Source organism: Callospermophilus lateralis, chromosome 3, assembly GCF_048772815.1.
Source record: "Callospermophilus lateralis isolate mCalLat2 chromosome 3, mCalLat2.hap1, whole genome shotgun sequence".
NCBI classification, from domain to species: domain Eukaryota; kingdom Metazoa; phylum Chordata; class Mammalia; order Rodentia; family Sciuridae; genus Callospermophilus; species Callospermophilus lateralis.
The window spans coordinates 59,994,589-60,014,901 of NC_135307.1; the positions used below are offsets into that span (position 1 = coordinate 59,994,589).

Here is a 20,313-nt window from a genome sequence, read left to right on the forward strand (position 1 = left end):
AGGAATGAATAAATAGGGACTAGAGAACTCCAAGGCTCCTGCTTCTGCTTACCATATCCAGTTCTCTTTTCAGTAGTTTGGTGGAAACCCAGGATATTATGTAGGTTTACAAGATGCTAAATTATGTTTAGGAAAATGGTAAACTGTGCCTGGAGCAAGGTAGTGCTGATAGTCACCTGGTAGATCGCCAAGTGATAGCTGACAAAAGAGAGTGCCAACTGGCATCACAAAAGGTGGCTTCACTGTGTCCTGGAGAAATCGCGTTTCAGCCTGTGGTATTTGGTTTGTAAATGATCTCTTCATTGAAAATAATAATATATGCTTGTAGAATCCTATTTTGCACTGATATCTCATATATATTTCAATTAAAACTTTAAATTTTGTAAAAGGAATGTTGATAGAGATCTTTAATAGGGCATGGACCTATTCAGAAATCCTATTTCTAAATTGGGAACAAACACTGATTTCAATATACTATTCTCAAGGTTTCATAATAAGTAACCTCATAATTAAAGAACTTTGAAGGAAATGTTGTTTGTATTATATGGACATACTATATAACATATATGTAAAATTGGGTACTATGTGATCATTCTGATCATTCTTTCCACTGGGATTTCTATTGGAAGACATAGGAAAATATTCATGTGGCGATGAAACAGGAATTGTCCACATACCTTTTCCTGTGAAGCCACCAGCTGTGACTTCAAGCTCTCGCTCTGGTGCTCCCAAGACTTTTGTTCTTGCTTCATTGTAGCAATTCTGTGCTCTAAACGTCTTGATTTTGCCACCTGTTTCAGGAAGAGAAGCAGGTAAGAAGGCATTTTTGCAAACATACCTAGCCTCAATTTATCAGCCTTTGCTTACACTGTCAAGAACAAGTACCATCTACATGGGAGATCAGGGAAAGGAAAAATAAAGTAGAAGTTTTCCTGACTCTGTTCTACTTCTAATTCTGAGCCTTTTCATTTTTGGGTTTTCCCATTGTTTTTTCCCCCCTCACTGCCTCATTTTTTTTTTTTTTTTTGGTAGTTGTAGATGGACAGAATGCCATTTTATTTGTTCATTTTTATGTGATGCTGAGGACCGAACCCAGTGCCTCATGCCTGCTAGGCAAGTGCTCTGCTGCTGAGCTACAGCCCCAGCCCCATGCCTCATATTTTGATGGTAGGAAATGTTGGGCTGGAAGGCAATTAGAAATCTCAGGAGTGTACTGTAACAGGAAAACACAGAAGAAGGCAGGTAGGGAGAAAGAAAGCAGAGGTTTTGGATCTGCTAAGGAAACTAATAGAAAAAATTGTCTATGAAATAGACTTCAGATTATTAAAAACAATGTATTAGTTATAGCAGACAGAACAGTAGCATTGTATGTAGATATTATATATATTAAGCAGTATCCCGATATACTAAAATGAGACAAAATCAAAATCTTGGCTTCATGAGATCTAAGGTAATGTAAGACCAGCTGAAATGCTGTTCCAGGAAACTCTGGAACAGGAAGGCTAACATGGGAGGCCCGTGGTTGAGTACCTCTAGAGAAATGCTCTTTAGGGAACACATTCCATGATGTGGTAAAGTCTTATTGTTTTTACTACCTTATCCACGTAGCTATTTAATTCTTCACTCAGAGCTTCTTTTTCTTTCAGTAGTTGTTCATTGTAGCTTAAAACACTAGAAATTTTTTGCTGGAAGTCAGAGAGATCAGGACATCTGTGCAGCTGTAAGAGATAAACAAACGAGCCCCACCATCATCTCCTGGCTGTGTTCATAAAGAGGTATTTATAAACAGGGCGTTTTCATGACTGCTGAGATTTCCCTATCTGTAGATATTTCAGAGGACATATAAACTCTTGCAGACTATAATTTAACAAACCGTTCCCTGCTGGCTTCTCTTTCACTCCCCAGTTCAGTGCTGCAATGTCTGCTCAGATGGACTCAGACAGACATTGTTAAATAATGATCCCAGCTTTCAATTTCACCTTCAGGGTAACATAACTGTACTGCCATTCTGCCATCCATCTAATTTGTGCACAGTGACACATTATATTGTTCTCATGCTTTTTCAACTAGAAAAAAATCTTTTTTTCAAAAAATGTGAGTCAAGAATATAGCATCACCATGAACCAAATACAAGGTATTAACACAAGGGCTGTTTAAGAATATAACAATCTGTGTTTTCTAGCTTGTTTCACGTGCCCTTTCCTTTGGAGGATGCCCAAGTTGACTTCTAGTAGAGTGTTGCTAACGTAATGCTCGGGTTTCTTCCTCTCCACGTTACAAACCAGGCTGTTTCTTTGCAGCATCAATGTTGGTATTATTGACACTTTGGGCTGAAGAAATTCTTCTGGCGGTGGGGGTGGGGGGAAGGGAAACTGTCCTACACACTGTAGGTTGTTTTACAGCATCTCCAGCTTTACCCACTAGATACTGTATCCCCATTTGTGAAAACCAGAAGGGTCCTAGACATTGCTAAATGTGCCAGGGTCAATCATGGATTTAAAGAGGCTACTTGTTTCTTACACCTCTTAACCCTTCCCCACATTTTATAAATGTTTAATTTTCCACCCTTGCACTTGACTTTCACATTTTTCAGTTCTTTAGTATCATTCCGACAGGGCCATCTTTCTATGTCCTGCTTGAAGTTGTTTTACATTTCGCTTTAGAAATAGTTATGACAAATAGATTTTACTGGTTGAATCTTTTCTTCAATTGGCAACAAATCTAACATACTTTGGAAGAATAGGCCAGAAGGATATATTGGTCTAATGAAGAGCCTTCTCCTTCACCCAGGACCTTGCAAATCCCCAGAAAGCTTATTATCATTTTGGATGTCTACAGACTGACATGTGATTTCTGCGGATGCTATTTGTGTTTCTTTTCAGTGCAATAGGTAGAACGCATAGAAGTGCTTGCAAGCTATGATCCATGATATCACATAGAATGGCACATGCTTTCTAGGTCTGAGCTGTAGGCAATGACAATGGGCTGACCTTCCCTTACTCAGGGGTCTGGCGCCTGACGAAATAATTACAAGGAAGGATGGTCAGAAGCACCACCTTCACCTGTATCCTCCCAAATAAGAGTAAACAGAGTAAGGAAAGCTAGGAGCAGAAGTCACCTTCTTTTTAAACAAACTAATGCTACTTTTTTTCTCCCTGGCCAGGACAAAGTAGAACAACCAATTCCTTGGGTTGAAATGGTTGGGCTTCACTTACAGTAATAGAATTTTGGAGTCTACAACCTAACTAGAAGGAAATATGAATAATTACCAATAAGAGTTCTTACGAATGGACTTGTCCTTTAAGTCCTCAGCTTTACCAAGCAATAAGCCAGTTGAGGGGACTGAGTGCAAAGGATGTCTGGTGGCTAGAAACACCAGACTAAGGGGGCACAGTCTGCTCCCTCAGCCCCTCTAATGGTATGCAGCCTTACTTGTTTCATTTTCTCCAGTTCATCTTTGAGAAGAAGGTTCTCCTGTTCCACAATATGAGTCTGTATTTTAACTTCAGAAAGTTCTGCTTCCAAAGAAGACACTAAAGTGGAGGACTAAGAGAAAAATAAAAACTCAGATAATAGACACATTCACTCAGGCTGGGGAGACAGACCAGGTTCACAGAGGGCAGTAAATATGAAGGAAACAACGACACCAATTCAACCACAGGCTGCTTTATGAATTTTGTCCTTGTATTTAAAGGAACTCACTACAGCCATCTTAAAAGGCTTTCCTCTTAAATAACATGAATAGGATTCCTAAGGCAGTTTTTGTACATTTCTCCACTGTGGGGTTACTTTTTCTTGTCAGTAAAACTTTTGAGATTATGCAATTTCTGTTTTCCAATGTTCTGCTTTATTATTGTCTGATTAGTAGATTTTGGCTATAATAATTACTACTTGGGTGTTTTGCCTAGGGATGATTTTCTGTTTTTGTCTTTCTTTCTTCGTTAATTAATTACCATTCTGAAATCAATTCTGTAAATTCTCCCTATTTAATCAATTTTTATGTTAATATGGACTCAGGTATTTATTATAGTCTATGTTTATTTTATTCTATCATATATCTATTTTGTAGATCACTTAATTCTTTTTTCTAAAATATGTTTCTAGTTATAGATGGACACAATATCATTTATTTTTATGAGGTAGTGAGGATTGACCCCAGTACCTCACTCATGAGGGGCAAGTGCTCTACCTCTGAGCTATAGCCCTAGCCCTTCACTGAATTCTTTTCTTCCCCAGTGTGGCTACATCCTGCATGCTGTTGGGCTTCTGCAGCGTTTATGTTCCATTTTGGTACCCTCCCCATCCCCACATCTTGAATGGATTCACTTATGCATTTCTTGTAAGAGTACTGGAAGATGATGTAAAACAGTGCTGGGGATGAGCAGCTTCATGAAAATGAGTAGGTACATGGGTATTTTCTAATGTCTCCTTTCTCACATACGTGGAGGCACATAGAGATACTCTTGAATATTTTTTTCACTTAACATTGTGTTCTGGAAATTATTTCACATAAAGAGCTTTCTTATTTTTTTTCTCAAACAGTACTAATGTGGTATGGATGTACCCACCACATTTCCTCCACCACTCCACTGTGTAGGAGCATCTAGGCTGTTTGCACTATTTTGCAATTACAAACAATGCAGCAATGACTAACCCTGTGTATATGACTTTTGATTTTGTTGCAAGTATACCTTTAGGGTATATTCCTAGAAGTGAGATTGCTAGGCAAAATTTTGTTATTTATTGCCAAATTTACCTGCACACGGATGATATAATTTTGCATTCTCACCAGCAATGTATGAAAATGTTTGTTTTTCCACAGCTTTTGCCAACAGAATATGTTGTCATATTTAAAAATTACTGCTGGTCTTTTAGGTGATAAATTACACATTAGTGTTGTTTAATTTGCACTTAACTAATTATGACTGATTTTGAACACTTTTTCATAGATTTGAAGTACATTTTTATCTCTTTTGTGAATTGTTTGTTCATATCTCTGTCCAATTTTGCTATCAGATTTTATATCCTTAATTTTTAAGAGTTCTTTACCCATAGAGGTATGAGCTCTTCTCTCTGTAGTTATGTTGTAAATATTCTCTCCTACTTCGTCAGTTGTCTTTTGACTTTATATAATTTTTTTTGCCATGCAAAATTTTTTTTTTCTTGTATTGCCCTGTTTTAGAGTCATAGTTGGCCTTTTTTAAAATGATAGTTAAAGACAAATTCACCCATCATGTTTTCTTTTAGTACTTGTACTGTTTTTTTATATTTAGACTTCTATTACAATTAGAATTTATCCTTATATAAGTTATGAAACATGGTTCTAATTTTATCTATTTCCAAATGTCTATGCAGTTGGTCAGACATCACTTATTTAAAAAAGAAGAAGAAGGAGGAGGAGGAGGAGGGGGAGGGGGAGGGGGAAGGGAAGGAGGGGGGAGGAGGGGGGCAGGAGGGGGGGAGGGGGAGGAGGAGGAGGAGGGGGAGGGGGAGGAGGAGGAGGAGGAGAAAATCCATTTTTACTCCAGCAGTTTGAGAAGCCACCTTTGTCACCTACTATTATTTTTTGGCATGTGTGGGAGACTGGCTCCAGTACTCTCCACAAATACCCAAGCCCCTAGATAACCAAGTCCCTTATGTAAAATGGCATAGTATTTACGTATACCTATTCACATTCTCCTGTGTATTTTAACTCATCTCTAAATTACTTATAATACCTAGTAAAGTATAAATGCTATGTAAATAGTTGTTATAATGTATTGTTTAGGGAATAATAAGAAGAAAAAGAACTCTGTTTAGTTCAGATGCAATTTTAAAAAACAGTTTTGATCAGAAGTTAGTCGAATCTATGGATGTGGAAACCATATATTAGAAGACTGATCATACTAGGTATCCATTAGTATTTGTATCAAATTCAAGACTTTCTAGTCCATTTATCTGTCTGGGATAGGGATTAATGTTCCAGTACCACACTGTTTTAATTATTATATTTAAGCATAAAAAATTTAATACAAGCATTTCTTCTAGTTCTTAAGATTTCCTTAAAAAAAGGAAAGAGAGAGGGAGAGAGAAGTTGTAGGGTGGCTGCAGATCATACCTGCACTTTACAGTGTTCTAGTTCTTCTTTCAGATCAGACTTTTCTTGTTCCCATTCCTTGAATTTACTGTTTCCTGGCTCTTTTTCCTTCTGGCATAGCATTGCTGCCAGACGTTGATTAAGTTCTTGCAATTCTTCCTGGTTTTGAGAGTTCTTTTGGCTAAGCTCTGCATTTTCCAAATCCAACTGTTGGTTTTTGATTTTTAAATCTGAAATCTAATTAAAATTGAAATACATCTTAAAAACTTGTTATCCTGCTTCTGCTAAAAAACAGATTTAGAAACTAATTCTTTTTTCCTTTCTATATAAAGTTTAAAAGTAAGTATAAATAATAACAGAAAAAATATGTACCCATTATTACAAATTTGGTCATTCAGAAGTGTATGAGACACAGCTTAATCCCATCCTTTAGGATGATCTATTGTTTGCAACTGGATATGTAAACCACTAGATCATTTTCTATGAATACACATTTCTATGAATATATAAAACCCACACACACATAGAGATTCTTTTCTCTTTTTTAAGCAAAAAATTAGATCATTTCATGTTTGGATAGCCTGCTTTTTCCACTTATAATATCTTACAGATGCTTATGCTTTCCATGAGTGTTTGGAAATTATGTGTTTCTTCTTATGGTTGTAGGATATCCCAAGTAGCAAGATTTTCCATAATGTATTTAGCCATTCTGCACTGATAGACATATAGGTTTGTTATAATTATTTCCTTTAATTATGAGGAAACAACCCATCTATATCTGGTATCATTTTACATTTAGTATAATATCTTTTAGAAGCAGGGTTGTTGGGTTAGAAGGTATACATAAACATTGTTGTTTTGATAGATGTCTCCCAAATCTGTTCTTCAGAGTGCTACCAATTTACAATCCTATTGGCAATGTATTTCTCATTTCCTCACAACCTTTTGAATCCTAGATGATATCAACTTTTAATTTTTGCTAGTTCAATTGAGAAAAAAAGAAACTAATTTATACTTCCCTTGTTATTTTGAGAATAACCATCTTTTTTGTGTTATATTATTTTTGTATAATTAGAGCATTCAAATTGATTACCTATTTTTCAACTGGGCTTTACCATTTTTCTACCTTTTTTTTCTTTTGTTTTTGTGGTGCTTGGGATTTAACCCAGAGTCTTGTGCATGCAAGGCCAGCACTCTACCAACTGAGCTATATTCCCAGCCCTGCCTTACCATTTTTGTAAGAGTACAAAATACATTTTGGATGTTAAAACCCTGAACATTTCAAGTGCTGAAAATACTTTTTTCCCAGAATGTCCTTGTCTTTTGACTATTTCAGACATAATCTTAAATGTTCTTCACGTGCTCAACTACATGTTACAAGATTATATAAAATGAACATTGAATGGCACAAGCTATCTGAATAAATTATGATTCTGTGAAATGATATGCTGATTAGCTGGCATTCCATATCTGTGAAATTCTGTCCTTATCTTTCTGCTTTTAATCATGATGAGGAAAAAGAAAGGAACTAACATTAACTGAAGCTGCACAAGGGCTAGAGCTAGTATTCTAGGTGTACTTTAGAGGTATCCCAACTCCTGCTGGTTACAAAGCTTGCATTAAGCACACAGGATCTAGAAACAATATATACATTATTTTCTAAACAGAAACCCAGTTTAGAGTCAATGAGAGGTGATTTTCCATTTTTAAACTCAGAATTTACAACTTTACTATCATTAGCAATGTACTATTCTAGGAATATATTTAATTACTATAAATTTGTAAATTTCAAATTAAAAAAAGGAAATTTCAGAATCAAGAAACATTGGGAAATACTGTTTCCTTACCTGTTTTTTTAAATTTTCAACCATCTTCTGAATTTCAGCTTTTTCCTGTTTTACAGTTTCTATTTTTTGCCTAAAGGAAAAATGAAAATTTAATTTGGGGGCTAGGCTTTAAAAGTTGAAGTTAAATAGTTTTTTAGTCCTTACAAAATGTCTTAAGAAAATTCAAATATACTCTGTCTTACCACAGTTCTTCCTGAGATCCACTTAATTTTCCTAATTTCAGGCTAGAAATGCTATCTTCTTCATTTAAAGTAGTAATTTCATTTCTCAAAATAGAATTCTCCTCTTGAAGCTTTTCAGATTCATATCTGAAGTACAGAGATTTTTTTAAAAAGTTATAAGGCAGTCATCTGGCATCTTTGGAAAATATTTTTTAGTAACTTCCAATAAAGTAAGTATTGCATGCCAGTTAAAAAGAAAAGTCTAAATTAGTGGTCTCTTGGTCCTTGGAAATCAAGTTTTGACATAAAGATTTGCTTCTTTTGGGAAGTAAGAATTTCACTAAAAGACATCAGGGGAGTGTGGCTAAAAAAAACTTGAGCATGGAGATGGGCATTGAGATTCAGTATCAATCTGGTGGTTGATTTTCTCAGTGGCAGGCACATTGCTTTGAACAAATGGCTTTATTTATCTCAGTCTCAAGGCCTCCCTGCTCTGAATAGACATAAACCAAATTACTAAGCTGTATGAGTTTTAGTTTTATGCCCACAGGGACCTACAGAAAGAAATTTTACTACATTAATCAAAGGGCCACACTGAAATACATATACTGTTTACTTTGAGATTCTATTCATCTCATTATATGCTGATGTTTTGAACTAAAAATGGCCTGAGGAAGGAGAAACTATCTCAGAATTGGTTTGTTTTATACCATTAAGATATTTTAAACATGATGTAATATTTTACAAGATGTTTTTAGATACCCATTTTGCTAGAAGACTCATATTTCATAAAATCAAGTGGGCAATAGTTTACATTAGTTCTATCTTTGTCGCTACTCTTTAAGCATATTTATTAGAAACTAGGAGCTCCTTGGTAAGTATATGCTATAAGATAAATTTCTATTGTTTTTAGAATATCAACATGCACTTCAAGTTATCTAAGTGAAAAACTATAAGCCACAAAACATCTTTCCTATATTAGTATAAGATAAGAATTTTTAATCTACCAAGAGAGTTAATAATACACAAAAACCATTCATGCTCATATAACGTGTTTCATCAAAATGAGGAAAGTAATTGACATTGAGCAAAATAATAGCTATTCATCCAAATAAAGTAAGTGCTAGAAAAGAGGTAAAGTTGTACAGTGGTGATGCATGTGGTTAAACAGCAAACACTCGCCATTTTGAACTTTCACACTCCATATGAACACATTTATTTGCTACAAGGAAGAGAATGCCTCCAAGGCAAGGTTATTTGTTAATATGACACAGAAGCAGAAGGAAGTCTAGGGTACTGCTCTTTTCTTGAAGACTAACAGGTTAGTTTCTCTATGCACGGAAAGCAGTGCAAGTTAGATTCGATCAGGTGCTCTGTGGGATTCCGTGAAGTCTAGAATGTACATACGTTACCTCAGAAGTTCAACTTTCTGCTGCATCTCACTGCATGTGATTTGCAAGTCATGCATCATTGCCTTCAGCTCTTCCTCCTTCTCTCCCTGAGAAGGTACATCTTTCTGCTTAACTAAGGTAGTGACTCTCTCCCTTAACTTTCTAGTCAGCTCCTGTAGCTTCTGTTTCTCCAGTTCTAACTCTGCTATTGTGGCCTGACGCTGAACATGTTTATCTTGAAGGCCTAGGAGAACAGGGCTTTCCTCCAGGATAACTTGAGTCCCACCTCTGGAATTTTCTTGATGTGTCTGAACTGTTCCATACACCTGAGGGATTTCATGTGCTTTTACTTTTTTGGAGATTCGCGTTCTGCCCTGCTCAAGGCCCTGGTTTTCTTGGTTGCATTCTTCTAAAATATGGCATGCCCTCAAAACCTCAGGCACACACTCTTCCAGCGTCTGATTGAGTTCAAGTACCTTCTCATCACACTCGACCTTCAAGTTGTCTGAACAGGCTTCCCACAAGGAGAAGGAGCCACACTGCAAGGCTGCTCTTTCCTGCAGTTTTTTAATCTTCCCTTGAAGCTTCAAAACCAGAACGTTTAGCTCCTCGTTTTCTGTTTTGACCTCATCATAACTCTTCTCCAGGCTAAGGAATGTTTCAGTCACTTCTTCCACTTTTTTTAGCTCATCCTGCAACCTGAAAACCTCCACAGTGAGCTCTTTGTTGTTCTCCAGAGCCTCCTCGTAGTGTGTCTCCATCACTCTCAGCTCTTCCTGGAGGCAGTCATTTTCTCTGCTTGCATCTTCATATAGCAGCTTATACTTGGGAGAAACCTCAGGGATTCTCTCAAGCATTTTTAGTTTCTTTTTTAGCACAGAAACATCAAAAAGCAGGTCCTGTTTCTTTTCAGAAGCTCGGTCACAATCTGCGCGTAAGATCATTAGTTGCTCCCGAAGCTGACTAATCTGATTCTTCAGGTCCCAGGATTCGGTCCTGGTCTCTACACTGTTTTCTAGCTCAGAAAAACTCTCTATGGAAGCTTCAGACTCCTCAATTTTGACCTCCTGTCTCTGAACAGAGCTTGTCGCAGTACTCCCCAGGTCCTGGACCTCATCATCTTGCAAGTCACTTAGCCTGTATGGTGCAGTTTCACCTTTTTCTTGCTTCATTTGGTTTGGGGATGAAAATGATTCTGTCTGTTCCATAGAATTTCCAAAAAACTCAGTAGTTGGCTCCTCTAAACAAGATGACATCACCGACCCTGGCTCTAGTCTTTGCAGCCTCTGCTGCAATCTGGAAATCTCAGAAGCCATTTTCACATTTTCCTTCACTGCGCGTTCGTGAGCTCTCTGCAAGCTTACAAGGACATCTCCGTTTTCTTCCAACAGCTGCTCCCCTTGCTGAACCAGGGACATGGTCCCATTTCCTTCCTCCTCATCCTCTCCTGTTGTTTGGCAGCTACCCTGAAGCCTGGAGAGAGGAATTGCTGCCTGCTGCATGTCCTTAATTTTATTTTGCAGTCTGGAGATTTCTGTGCTCATCTCAGCCCTCTCTCGATCTGCTTTCTCACAGGTCACTCTGTGGATGGTCTCCATGGCCAGAAGCTTGGCCACCATTTCCTGCCTTTCCTGTTCACGTTCCAGTTGTAACTGTTCAAGCTGCTGGCTGGCCAGCTGCTCTGAGGCCCCTGCCTGGCATAGGACCTGCTCTCGGTCTCTCAGTTCTTTTTCGTGACTGCTCTTCAGCTCAAGTATCTGGTCAGACAGTAGATTTTGCTGACTTTCAGATACATTCCGTAGGTCTTCCAGGTCCTGGAGCAGTTGCTCTCTCTCTAGGACCATGCTGTTTAAATGTTCTTTGTATGTCTTCTCCAGCATCTCTCTCTCCTGGGACAGGACCAAAGAAGTTGCTTTCTCCCTCTGAAGAGTCTTCTTAAGCTGCTCCTGGGCTTCTGCATACTCTTGGGTGAGCTCATCCTTCTCAAACTGCCACTGAGATTTCTCCTCCAGTTGCTGTTCTAGAAGGTCCCTCAGTTCTTTGCTGTAGCGCCCCTCTAGGTTTTGCAGAGCATTTTCACATTTCTCAGTGACTTTCTGACAGTCAGCCTGAAACTGGGCTTCTATCTGAGAAGTTCTTCTATTATACTCTGTTTCCATTTTTTCCCTAAATGTGGTCAACATACAGTATTACTGAAATTGCCACCAACTCCAGAAACAAACAAAATACATTTTTCCATGCATAGAGGAGGCTGCCAAGCAAATAGTTAAAAAAAATTCTTTCTAAAAATGATCTTAACTTATTCCTCCATGTTTCATGTGTACTGGGAGGAATCACATTTCTAAAAGTTAAGAGTGGAAACTACAATTCATTTGGAAGACATCTCTCTCTGAAGTTAGGAGAATATTTATGAAACCAAATTCTTTGGCATAGACCTGGATGTACTTACAGATTTTTAAACCAAAGTCTTAAACTGGTATTTCATATGAAATGATGAAATATGTATTGACCTAACCCCTAACTTGGGAAATATAGAACACTGCTTCATTTTAATTAAACATGCATTGCAGGATATTAGTCACTTAAATCATACATATTAACAAATCCATTTTGGGTTTGTTTCTTATTTAATAAAATAGCAGTATGTGAGGGAGTGAAGCACCAAAGCCCTCAAATGAACTGGGATTTCACAGAAGGAAGGTGAGCACAAATTGTCATTTCGTAACTCTGGGAAGAAATGTAAGGTTGCTCAGAATCTAGTTTATAAACAGCCTTTCTTAGAAAGTGACAGAACCAAAGTAGGAAGAGACCACATTTTGGATCATCTCATCTTTACCTGGAGCCTTAGAAGATAGGTTTTAATACCAGGACCACTTTCCTTTTTTAAAAAAACAAACAAATAGTTCCAATACTCTCCAAGTTAAGTTTAGGTGTAAACAAGGTCAAATCAGTTGGAAATGTTAAGAAGAATCTACACGACCCCTGGGCTCCTCTGCCTTCTGGTTTTTCCAGGCCTCCTCCACTGACTAGAGCGTCTGGTGCCCTGAGACGACGCGCCTGGGTTGCTTGGCTCCCCTCACATCCTTACCTTCCCTCTTGAAGTTCCCTTTGGTGCTTTTCCAAGAGCTCTCTCCTCAACTCCTCTTTCTCAAGAGTGTGCTTCTCCACCAGGCTTGTCAGCTGCTCCTGGTGAGACTGCTCTAGGTCCTGAGTCAAGCCCCTCACCTTCTCCTCTGTCCAGGTGCTACTCTGGATGAGTCCTTCCCTCTCTTGGCTAAAGCCTTCCTCCGCCTGCTGCAGTCGGGCCTTGAGCTCCAGCTCGTGCTCCAGCCTGAGCTCCTCCCTCAGGCGAGCCTTTTCCTCATCCCACGTCACCTGCAGTTGCCTCTTCTCCTCCTCATGCTGGCAGCAGGTCTCCCGGTGCGCCTCCTTCAGTGCCATGACCTGCCCCTGGAGTTCTGCAATTTCACTTTGAAGGTCACTTATTTGTTTTTCCAAGGTGTGCATGCCATGCTGGTACTTCTGCTTCATGGTCTCCTGCTCCTTTTCACAGGTGAGCCTGGTCTCGTCCAACTGCTTTTCATAATGGCGCACCTACAAGCAAGACAGGAAACCACCGCAAGATTGTTCAGCTCGAGGCCATGGAAAGGAATGTGATGGAGGCAGCAAGTATTTTGTTCTATAATCATTTCTGAATTTTCACACTTTGAAAATAACTTATTTCAAACACCTTAAATAAGATATCTAAGTCTGGCATAATTAGTTTTTTTAAAAAAAAATTTGGTTAAATTATACTAGTTTCTGAGCAACTCTATTAAGAACTGGGAAGACCCTCACACATAGATACTCTTTGTCTTCCCATGAGTCCTTTCCAACTGAAAACTTAAGGTTTTAAAATATTTAATTAATTAAAATATTTATTGATACTACAAGGTACCCTGCAAGCCTCAAGGCAACATAAAATCGATTAAGACATAGTTCCTGCCATTGAAGAGAAACTAGTCTGGACATGGATAAGACAAGTATACAAGGCAGAACATCAAATATAAAAAGCCTAGAAAAAAGAACTACAATGTAGCATGGGGAGTTAGAAGAGAGAAAAATCAAATTTGTTTAGAAAATTCTGGAATGACTTCCTGTAAGAGGCAATGTTTGATGCAAACTCTGGAGGGTAAGTGGACTTTCAAGAGGCAAAAAGCAGTAATAACAGCACAGTTTGTAATAGTATGAGCTAAAGGGGACAGAGTTTAATGGAGAACCACAAACCACCCAGTTTGGCTAGAGGATAAGAACTTGCATGGCAACAGAGAAGACTGGGAATGTAAATGGAAGTCCCAAGGTGACCTGTTGGGAGGCCAAGGATCATAGCTTTTACTTAATTTAGTACATAATTTAGTACATCAAAGGGATTTTTTTGTTGTTTTATTAAGTTGTTGAAGATTTTTTTTTAACAAGTTGAAATAACACAATAGCCTCTGAGTTTCATGTTTCATGCTTGCAGGAATGAGTATATTATATTTTAGAGAAACTCTCTCTCAGGAGGAAAAGGGCTTGCCCTCAGCCTGAGGAAGTAGGCTTCTGGTAGCCACCAGACATAGGAAGAAATGCATAGAAAGTCCTGTTGTGTGAGAAAGATTTGGAAAAGCTCCATATGAAAATGGCTGTCAGAGATCAAAGAAATTAGGGATCTGGTTGGTAAGAGAAACTTACCTTGTCTTCAAGCTCCAGTCTTACGTGACACAGGTCCCTGTGATGTTGTTCTTTCATCTGTTCAATGACCAGCTCAGCCTCGATGCTCATATTGAGTGGATTGCATTCTTCAGAACCCAGTCCTAAAAACACAGGGGACTCACTGATCCTGTGGCAGGTTCTTTCAATAACACAATCTGGCATCTGAGGAGGGACCCCCAATTTACCTAAGGCATAACTTTCAGCCTAAATTTCCCCAGATGTGAGCTACTGGAAAATAAGAGAAGCCAAGAGAAGTCTCTTCTCTTTTCAAACATTAGGGCAAACAAGACACTAAGATGAACAGATTCTTTCATGTATTGGCAATGTACCAACCTTAGTAGAATATACCTTTTTAAACAGTAGATAGACATAGGTGTGGAAATTACTGCTTAAACATGACCTCCTCCTGATGAAAATGGTATGTTGAGGAAATAGCAGGAGAAGTTTGGCCAACCAGCATTCTATCCATCCAACAACTACTGAATGACAAACTGGCACAAGGGCAATGTGGCTGGGGGGTGAGTGGCCAGCATACTTGCTGCCAGGCTTTGAGGAGTAGACTTCTTGAGTCAGGATGTTCAGCTCATCACTCAATAAAAAGAAGACTTGGTGTCATTGAGTTTCCTGTTGATCCCCCTCTAAAATTATTGGCTGAAAAATAGGACATAATTTGGAACCTGGATATAGGCAGGGTTTTTTTGGGGGGGGATGGTGAGGGTGGGGATTCACAACTCCACCGTATGAGTGTACCTCTGAAACTGCCCATGATGACTGATGAGGACATCGAGAAGGTAAAGACTAAGTCGAAGGCTGAGCTAGTGCCAAAACACTGTGTGTCTACAAAACAAAGTCTACTATTAGGTAGCAATCCCTTAAGGCAGGGAAGCCCAAGATAGTTTTTCATGTGGGAATTATATGGCAGATGGGAGAAAAGGACCCCTCTTGAGCTGAGACCTCACAGCTAAGATTGACAGTCTTGACCTGGGCTTCTAATCATATGGCATATCCCCAGCTGAGAATCAACACATGGATATAAACCACCCAAAGATGGTTACCCGTGAAGAGCACAACCCAACTGCTGGATGGAAAAGCTGCTGAAATGTATCATATAGTCAGGTGGTCTCCACCCTTGACTAGAGTATATAGGCCAAAAATCAGAGAAAAGGGCTGAAGACCTCTTCCACTCCCCTCCTCTACCCCCTGCTAATTCTACAGTAAGTAGGTGAGGGAAGGAATGAACCATATTTGTGAGAAAAGTACTTTCACCCAAGTAGCAGAGAGGAAAGCTATTTATAACAAAAGAACTGATTTTGAGCCGTTTCTAAAATCTGAACTCAATGCATCTGAGCAAAAAGGCTGGCTATCAAGATGGGGGAATGAGCCAGGAGTGAAGGTCGGATGGTTCCCAAACAACTCTGACTTCCAACCTTGCCCCTGGAAATTTTCCTCAAAGGCACAGGCGACCAACCCTTATTTATCTTATTTGTTGTTCTGCAGAGGCAACAGAGGCATTTAGCATAGCCAGCATAAGAAAACCAGTTACAGATTCTGTGGTTTGTGGCTGGCTCACCCTCCAAAACCATCTTCATACCAGCCAGGCACTCTCAAAGAAAGGATTTAGCAATGGCTCTGTGTCTGAATTCTAACACTCCAAAGGCATGGGTTCTTAGATTTGCAGTCAGTTTGTTTGTTTTAAACAAAGCAAATACTTTAGTGTTTTGATTTTTTTCATTCCTTTGTTGATACATATAAAAATCAGATGGACATATTCTCATACAGACTTCAACGATAAGTGAAAAACCTGACCGCAAGTGAAATAGCTCAAAATGAGAATTGACAAAGGCTTTTTTCCCTTCAGATTGCCAGTTTTCCAATTTCACATTCAGTCACAGTTCTTGCAAAGGTTAAATGCAAAGACTCTGAAAAGATAATGTCTGAATGTGTTTACCCTGGTCAGGCTCAATGCCGCCACTATTAACATCAAGTTCTTCTGACAGCGAGTTCTTCAAGGGAAGCCTGAATGCTTTGCCTTGTGCACGATACTCTTCTAGCTCGGACTGGAGTTCATCCACTTGGTCTTGTAATACCTGGGGTTTAGAAACCCACACAGGTCTTAGAAGTGACACCAAAATACAAGCAACAACAACAACAACAAAAACAGATGAATTGGACATCATCAAAATAGACACTTTTGTGCTTCAACAGGCACCATCAAAAAAGTAGACAACCCACAGAATGGAAGAACAATTTTGTTAATTTCATATCTGATAAGGTACTTATAACTAGAATATATAAAGACTATTACAACTCAATAATAAATATAAGGAACTCAATATAAGAATATAAATATAAGAAATGGGCAAAGGACATAGGATCCTTTAAGATATCTTAAGAAATGTCTTAAGATACTTCCCCCAAGAAAATAAACAATCAGTAAGTATGTAAAAAGATCCACAAAATCATTAAACTATTAGAGAAATGCAAATAAAAACAATGAGGGGATGTCACTTCATGCCCACAAGGATAGCCAAAATAAAAAAGATGCAGAATAATAACTGTTGACCAAGATACAGAGAAACTGGAACTCTCATACTGGTGGGAATGCAAGATGGAAGAGATTTGCCAGTTTCTCAAAAGGCTAAACAAAGAGTTACCATATGACTCAGCAGTTCCACTCTTATGTATATGCCCAAGAGAAATGAAAATCTATGTCTTCATAAAAATGGGCACACAGATTTTCATAGTAGCATTATTCATAAAGCTCCCCCAAAATCAAATGTCCATTAACCAATGATAGATAAACAAAACACAATATATCCATATGATAGAATGTTATTCCAACATTAAAAGGAATAAAGTACTGAAACACTTAACAACATGAATGAACCACGAAAACATCATGCTAAGTAAAGGAGCCAATCACAAAGGTACACACATTATCTGATTCCATTTTTTGTGAAAAGCAAAGATTAGGCAAATCTACAGAAAGTAGAAAAGTAATGGTCTAGGGCTAGTGATCATGGGAATGACTGTGGCTAGGTAGATCAGGGATTTCTTCTTGGGGTGAGAAAAATATTCTAAAATTGACTGTGGTGATGGTTGCACAATTGTGTGGATATAATAAAAGACATTGATTTGTACATTTTAGATGGGTGAAATATATGGTATGTAAAGTTGTTTAAAAAAGTGAATGGACTGGGATGAATTTTATTGATGAATTCATTACATTTAAAGAAGTTGAAAGCAAACAGTCCATTTGATTAGGACCAAAGCTGTAACTTAATTATAAAAGCAGTAGAAATGTGCACCTCCTGAGAAGGCAGCCCAGAAACAAGCTCATCAGGAGGGATCTGCTTTCCACACCTCCGCTCAAGTGCAATTTTTATCTAAAGCACTTAGAACTCAGTTAACCTTGTTAAAATAGACTAGTATTTCTGGTTTAAGGAGGGAAAAATCCCAAATTTCTAAGCTTATGGAAGTTAATTTAGGAAAATAAACAGAGATTCCTCTAAAAGAGTGTTTTTATCTCTCCTGGTAGGTATTGGGAATGGTTTATTATAGAAACACTTGAATGGTTTCTGCTTCATTTGTTTTGTAAAAAAGGAACTTATTCAAAAATTAAAAAGAAGAAAAAATACAGGACAAAACTAAATTACGCCACATTAGGCTGCAATGATCAATCAAGAAAGGCTAACTTTGGAAAAAGCACATCAACATGGCAATATCATATTCCTCCACTTGGCATAAAATTATATTTTCCTCTAAGCACTAGTAACTTCTGATCTAGATAAAGCAGACCCAAATGCAGTTTGCAGATTCCCTGATGCAGGATATTGACATATATATATGTGTGTGTGTGTGTGTGTATATATATATATATATATATATATATATATATATATATATATATATATATATTTATATTTTAAAAATTTGTTCTAATTAGTTTTACATGACAGTATAATGCATTTGACTCATTTTATACAAATGGAGCACAACTTCTCATTCCTCTGGCTGAGCACTAACAATATTAATAGCCAACTTCCATGAAAGAGCTCTACACATTGGCTCGTTGAATCTTCACAACCACCTGATGAGTAGGTAGGTACTCTTGTTTTCACAGCCCTCTAGAGGAGAAGGTGAGGCACCCACAGGTTGAAGTGACCTATTCATGGTCATATAGCCAAGAAGCGGTGAGCTGGGATTTGCATGCATGCCCCCCTCCTGCACTCACGTGTTCTCTCCAGCCACTCACCCTGCACTGCTGCTCATACTCATTTCTCATCTGAGTCAGCCTTTCTTCTTGCAGAAAGAATTCAGCACTGCTGGGATCTAGGTCACCAAACTAGAAGGTGAAAGGGCAAAACTGTCATTTTCCCCAAATGCCCTTCTTTGACCTATCACATACCTATCACATACCAGTTTCTGTGTCACCCAGGCTCTTGAGCATGAGAGGAATGCAGTATTTAAGCAGAAACATCATCAACCAGAAGACAGGGAGAACATACGAGAACAATGTGTTCAACTCAGGCAGGGATGACTTCTTGGTGGCAGGCAATGTTTTCCTTCATAACCACTCACTAAATTATATCCCTGCAAAGTTACAACTTCCTTTAGGTACCCAAATAATTCCATAATAAAAATGTTCTTGGCATTGCTTCTGCTCTTTTGAATAAAGACACATTGGGCAGCCCATCAGGAAATCAGATTTAGACTGATTTACCTTTTCAGCTAACACATTGTCCAAATTTCGCTGAAGTTTGTTTGTCAGATTCTCATACTCTGCCAACTTCTCTGCATTTTCCAGAAGCTCATTTTCCAGGCGACTGTTTTCCTGAAGGAATTTAGGGAAATTAAATATGGCACAGATTAAGAAATAAGCAAACTGTTGTATCATTTTATATGAAGCATAAGTCAGTGATCTCGATTAAGAAAATTTGCCCATCTTGAATGGAAACGAAAATAAACACAAAAAAGTTGATATCTAAATCACAGCCCAAACGTCTGCCCTTTTTAAAAGAAATCTCATAGAACATAATGTCCAATATGTTAGCCAATAACAGTCACATGTAAATACTGAGTGCTTGAAATATGTAGAAAGATGAGTCGTAAGTGTAATATATACAATAGATTTTGCAGAGCACAAATATATAAAATAAGTCAGTAACTTTTTTGTATACTGATTGCAATTTAAAACAATGCCTTCGAGATATTGGACTAAATGAAATGATTTGAAATTAATTTTACCTTTAAATGTGGCCATTTATAAATTTGAAATTACATATCTGGCTTGTATTCTATTTCTACTGAATAGCACTGCAATAGAGTATTTTTGAGGATGTTTATTATACTTATTAATGCATATGAATTAAATAAGTGGGTTTCACTTGTAGTGAAACTTAGGGAAATTAAATGAAATATTCTCAATGTATTGTCAAATGAAGGAAAACTTGTTACAAAGTAACTTGTCCAGCCACCAACAAAAGAGAACTCAGAAAAACTATAAAAAGTAGAGTAACTCTAAAATCAATTTTCATTTACTGGTATTATAGTTTGATCTATAAATTAATTTTGGTTTAAGGATGTAAAAGCCATACATTTAAGTGGTTCATATTTATACATTTTAAGTTATAATAAGATAACATCAACCAAAACTCACAAAAAGTTTTATTTAATTTAAAAGGATCTGTACATAAAGTACTTTTTAGAAAGATTTCTACTCACATTGAAAAAAAAAAAAAAAACACAAAAAACACCAGACATGCTATTTGACATATTTTCTTCTCCAATGGTAAAGACTGATTGGAAGAATGTTATTTCCAAAGCACATTTTGCCAAATGAATATGGAGCCAGTATATTTTTAACATATTCTTGTTCACACCCTCACATAGCAATATGGAGTAAAGAAAAAAATGTACTTGAAGCATTTAAAAAAAAAATACTACCTTCCCCTAAAAATGCCAGTTCTATACTCTAGCCTTTCAAAGTGTACCTAAACTTATGATGCTAAAATAATAAGGAACAATCTTTATGTATCAGGCACTGTTCCGGTACTCTGAAAGATGCCCAATCAGACAGATACTGACTACAGGGAACAATCAGGAGC

At 37.7% G+C, this 20,313-nt stretch overlaps 1 protein-coding gene across 3 annotated transcripts in view; it reads right to left on the bottom strand.

Annotated features, from left to right (window-relative positions):
• The window catches only part of Nin (ninein), a 106,657-nt gene that overhangs the window by 27,646 nt on the left and 58,698 nt on the right, over window positions 1-20,313 (bottom strand). For 2 of the 3 annotated variants that reach the window (XM_076850273.2, XM_076850274.2), the window contains exons 13-24: window positions 18,930-19,040; window positions 18,462-18,551; window positions 16,155-16,293; window positions 14,186-14,307; window positions 12,564-13,069; window positions 9,497-11,641; window positions 8,106-8,231; window positions 7,924-7,993; window positions 6,098-6,313; window positions 3,433-3,546; window positions 1,596-1,718; window positions 678-791 (exon numbers count right to left, since the gene is read on the bottom strand). In XM_076850273.2, coding sequence (XP_076706388.1) covers window positions 678-791; window positions 1,596-1,718; window positions 3,433-3,546; window positions 6,098-6,313; window positions 7,924-7,993; window positions 8,106-8,231; window positions 9,497-11,641; window positions 12,564-13,069; window positions 14,186-14,307; window positions 16,155-16,293; window positions 18,462-18,551; window positions 18,930-19,040 — 3,876 coding nt within the window. The remainder of the gene's footprint in view (window positions 1-677; window positions 792-1,595; window positions 1,719-3,432; window positions 3,547-6,097; window positions 6,314-7,923; window positions 7,994-8,105; window positions 8,232-9,496; window positions 11,642-12,563; window positions 13,070-14,185; window positions 14,308-16,154; window positions 16,294-18,461; window positions 18,552-18,929; window positions 19,041-20,313) is intronic. The other variant, XM_076850275.2, reaches the window with a different exon arrangement.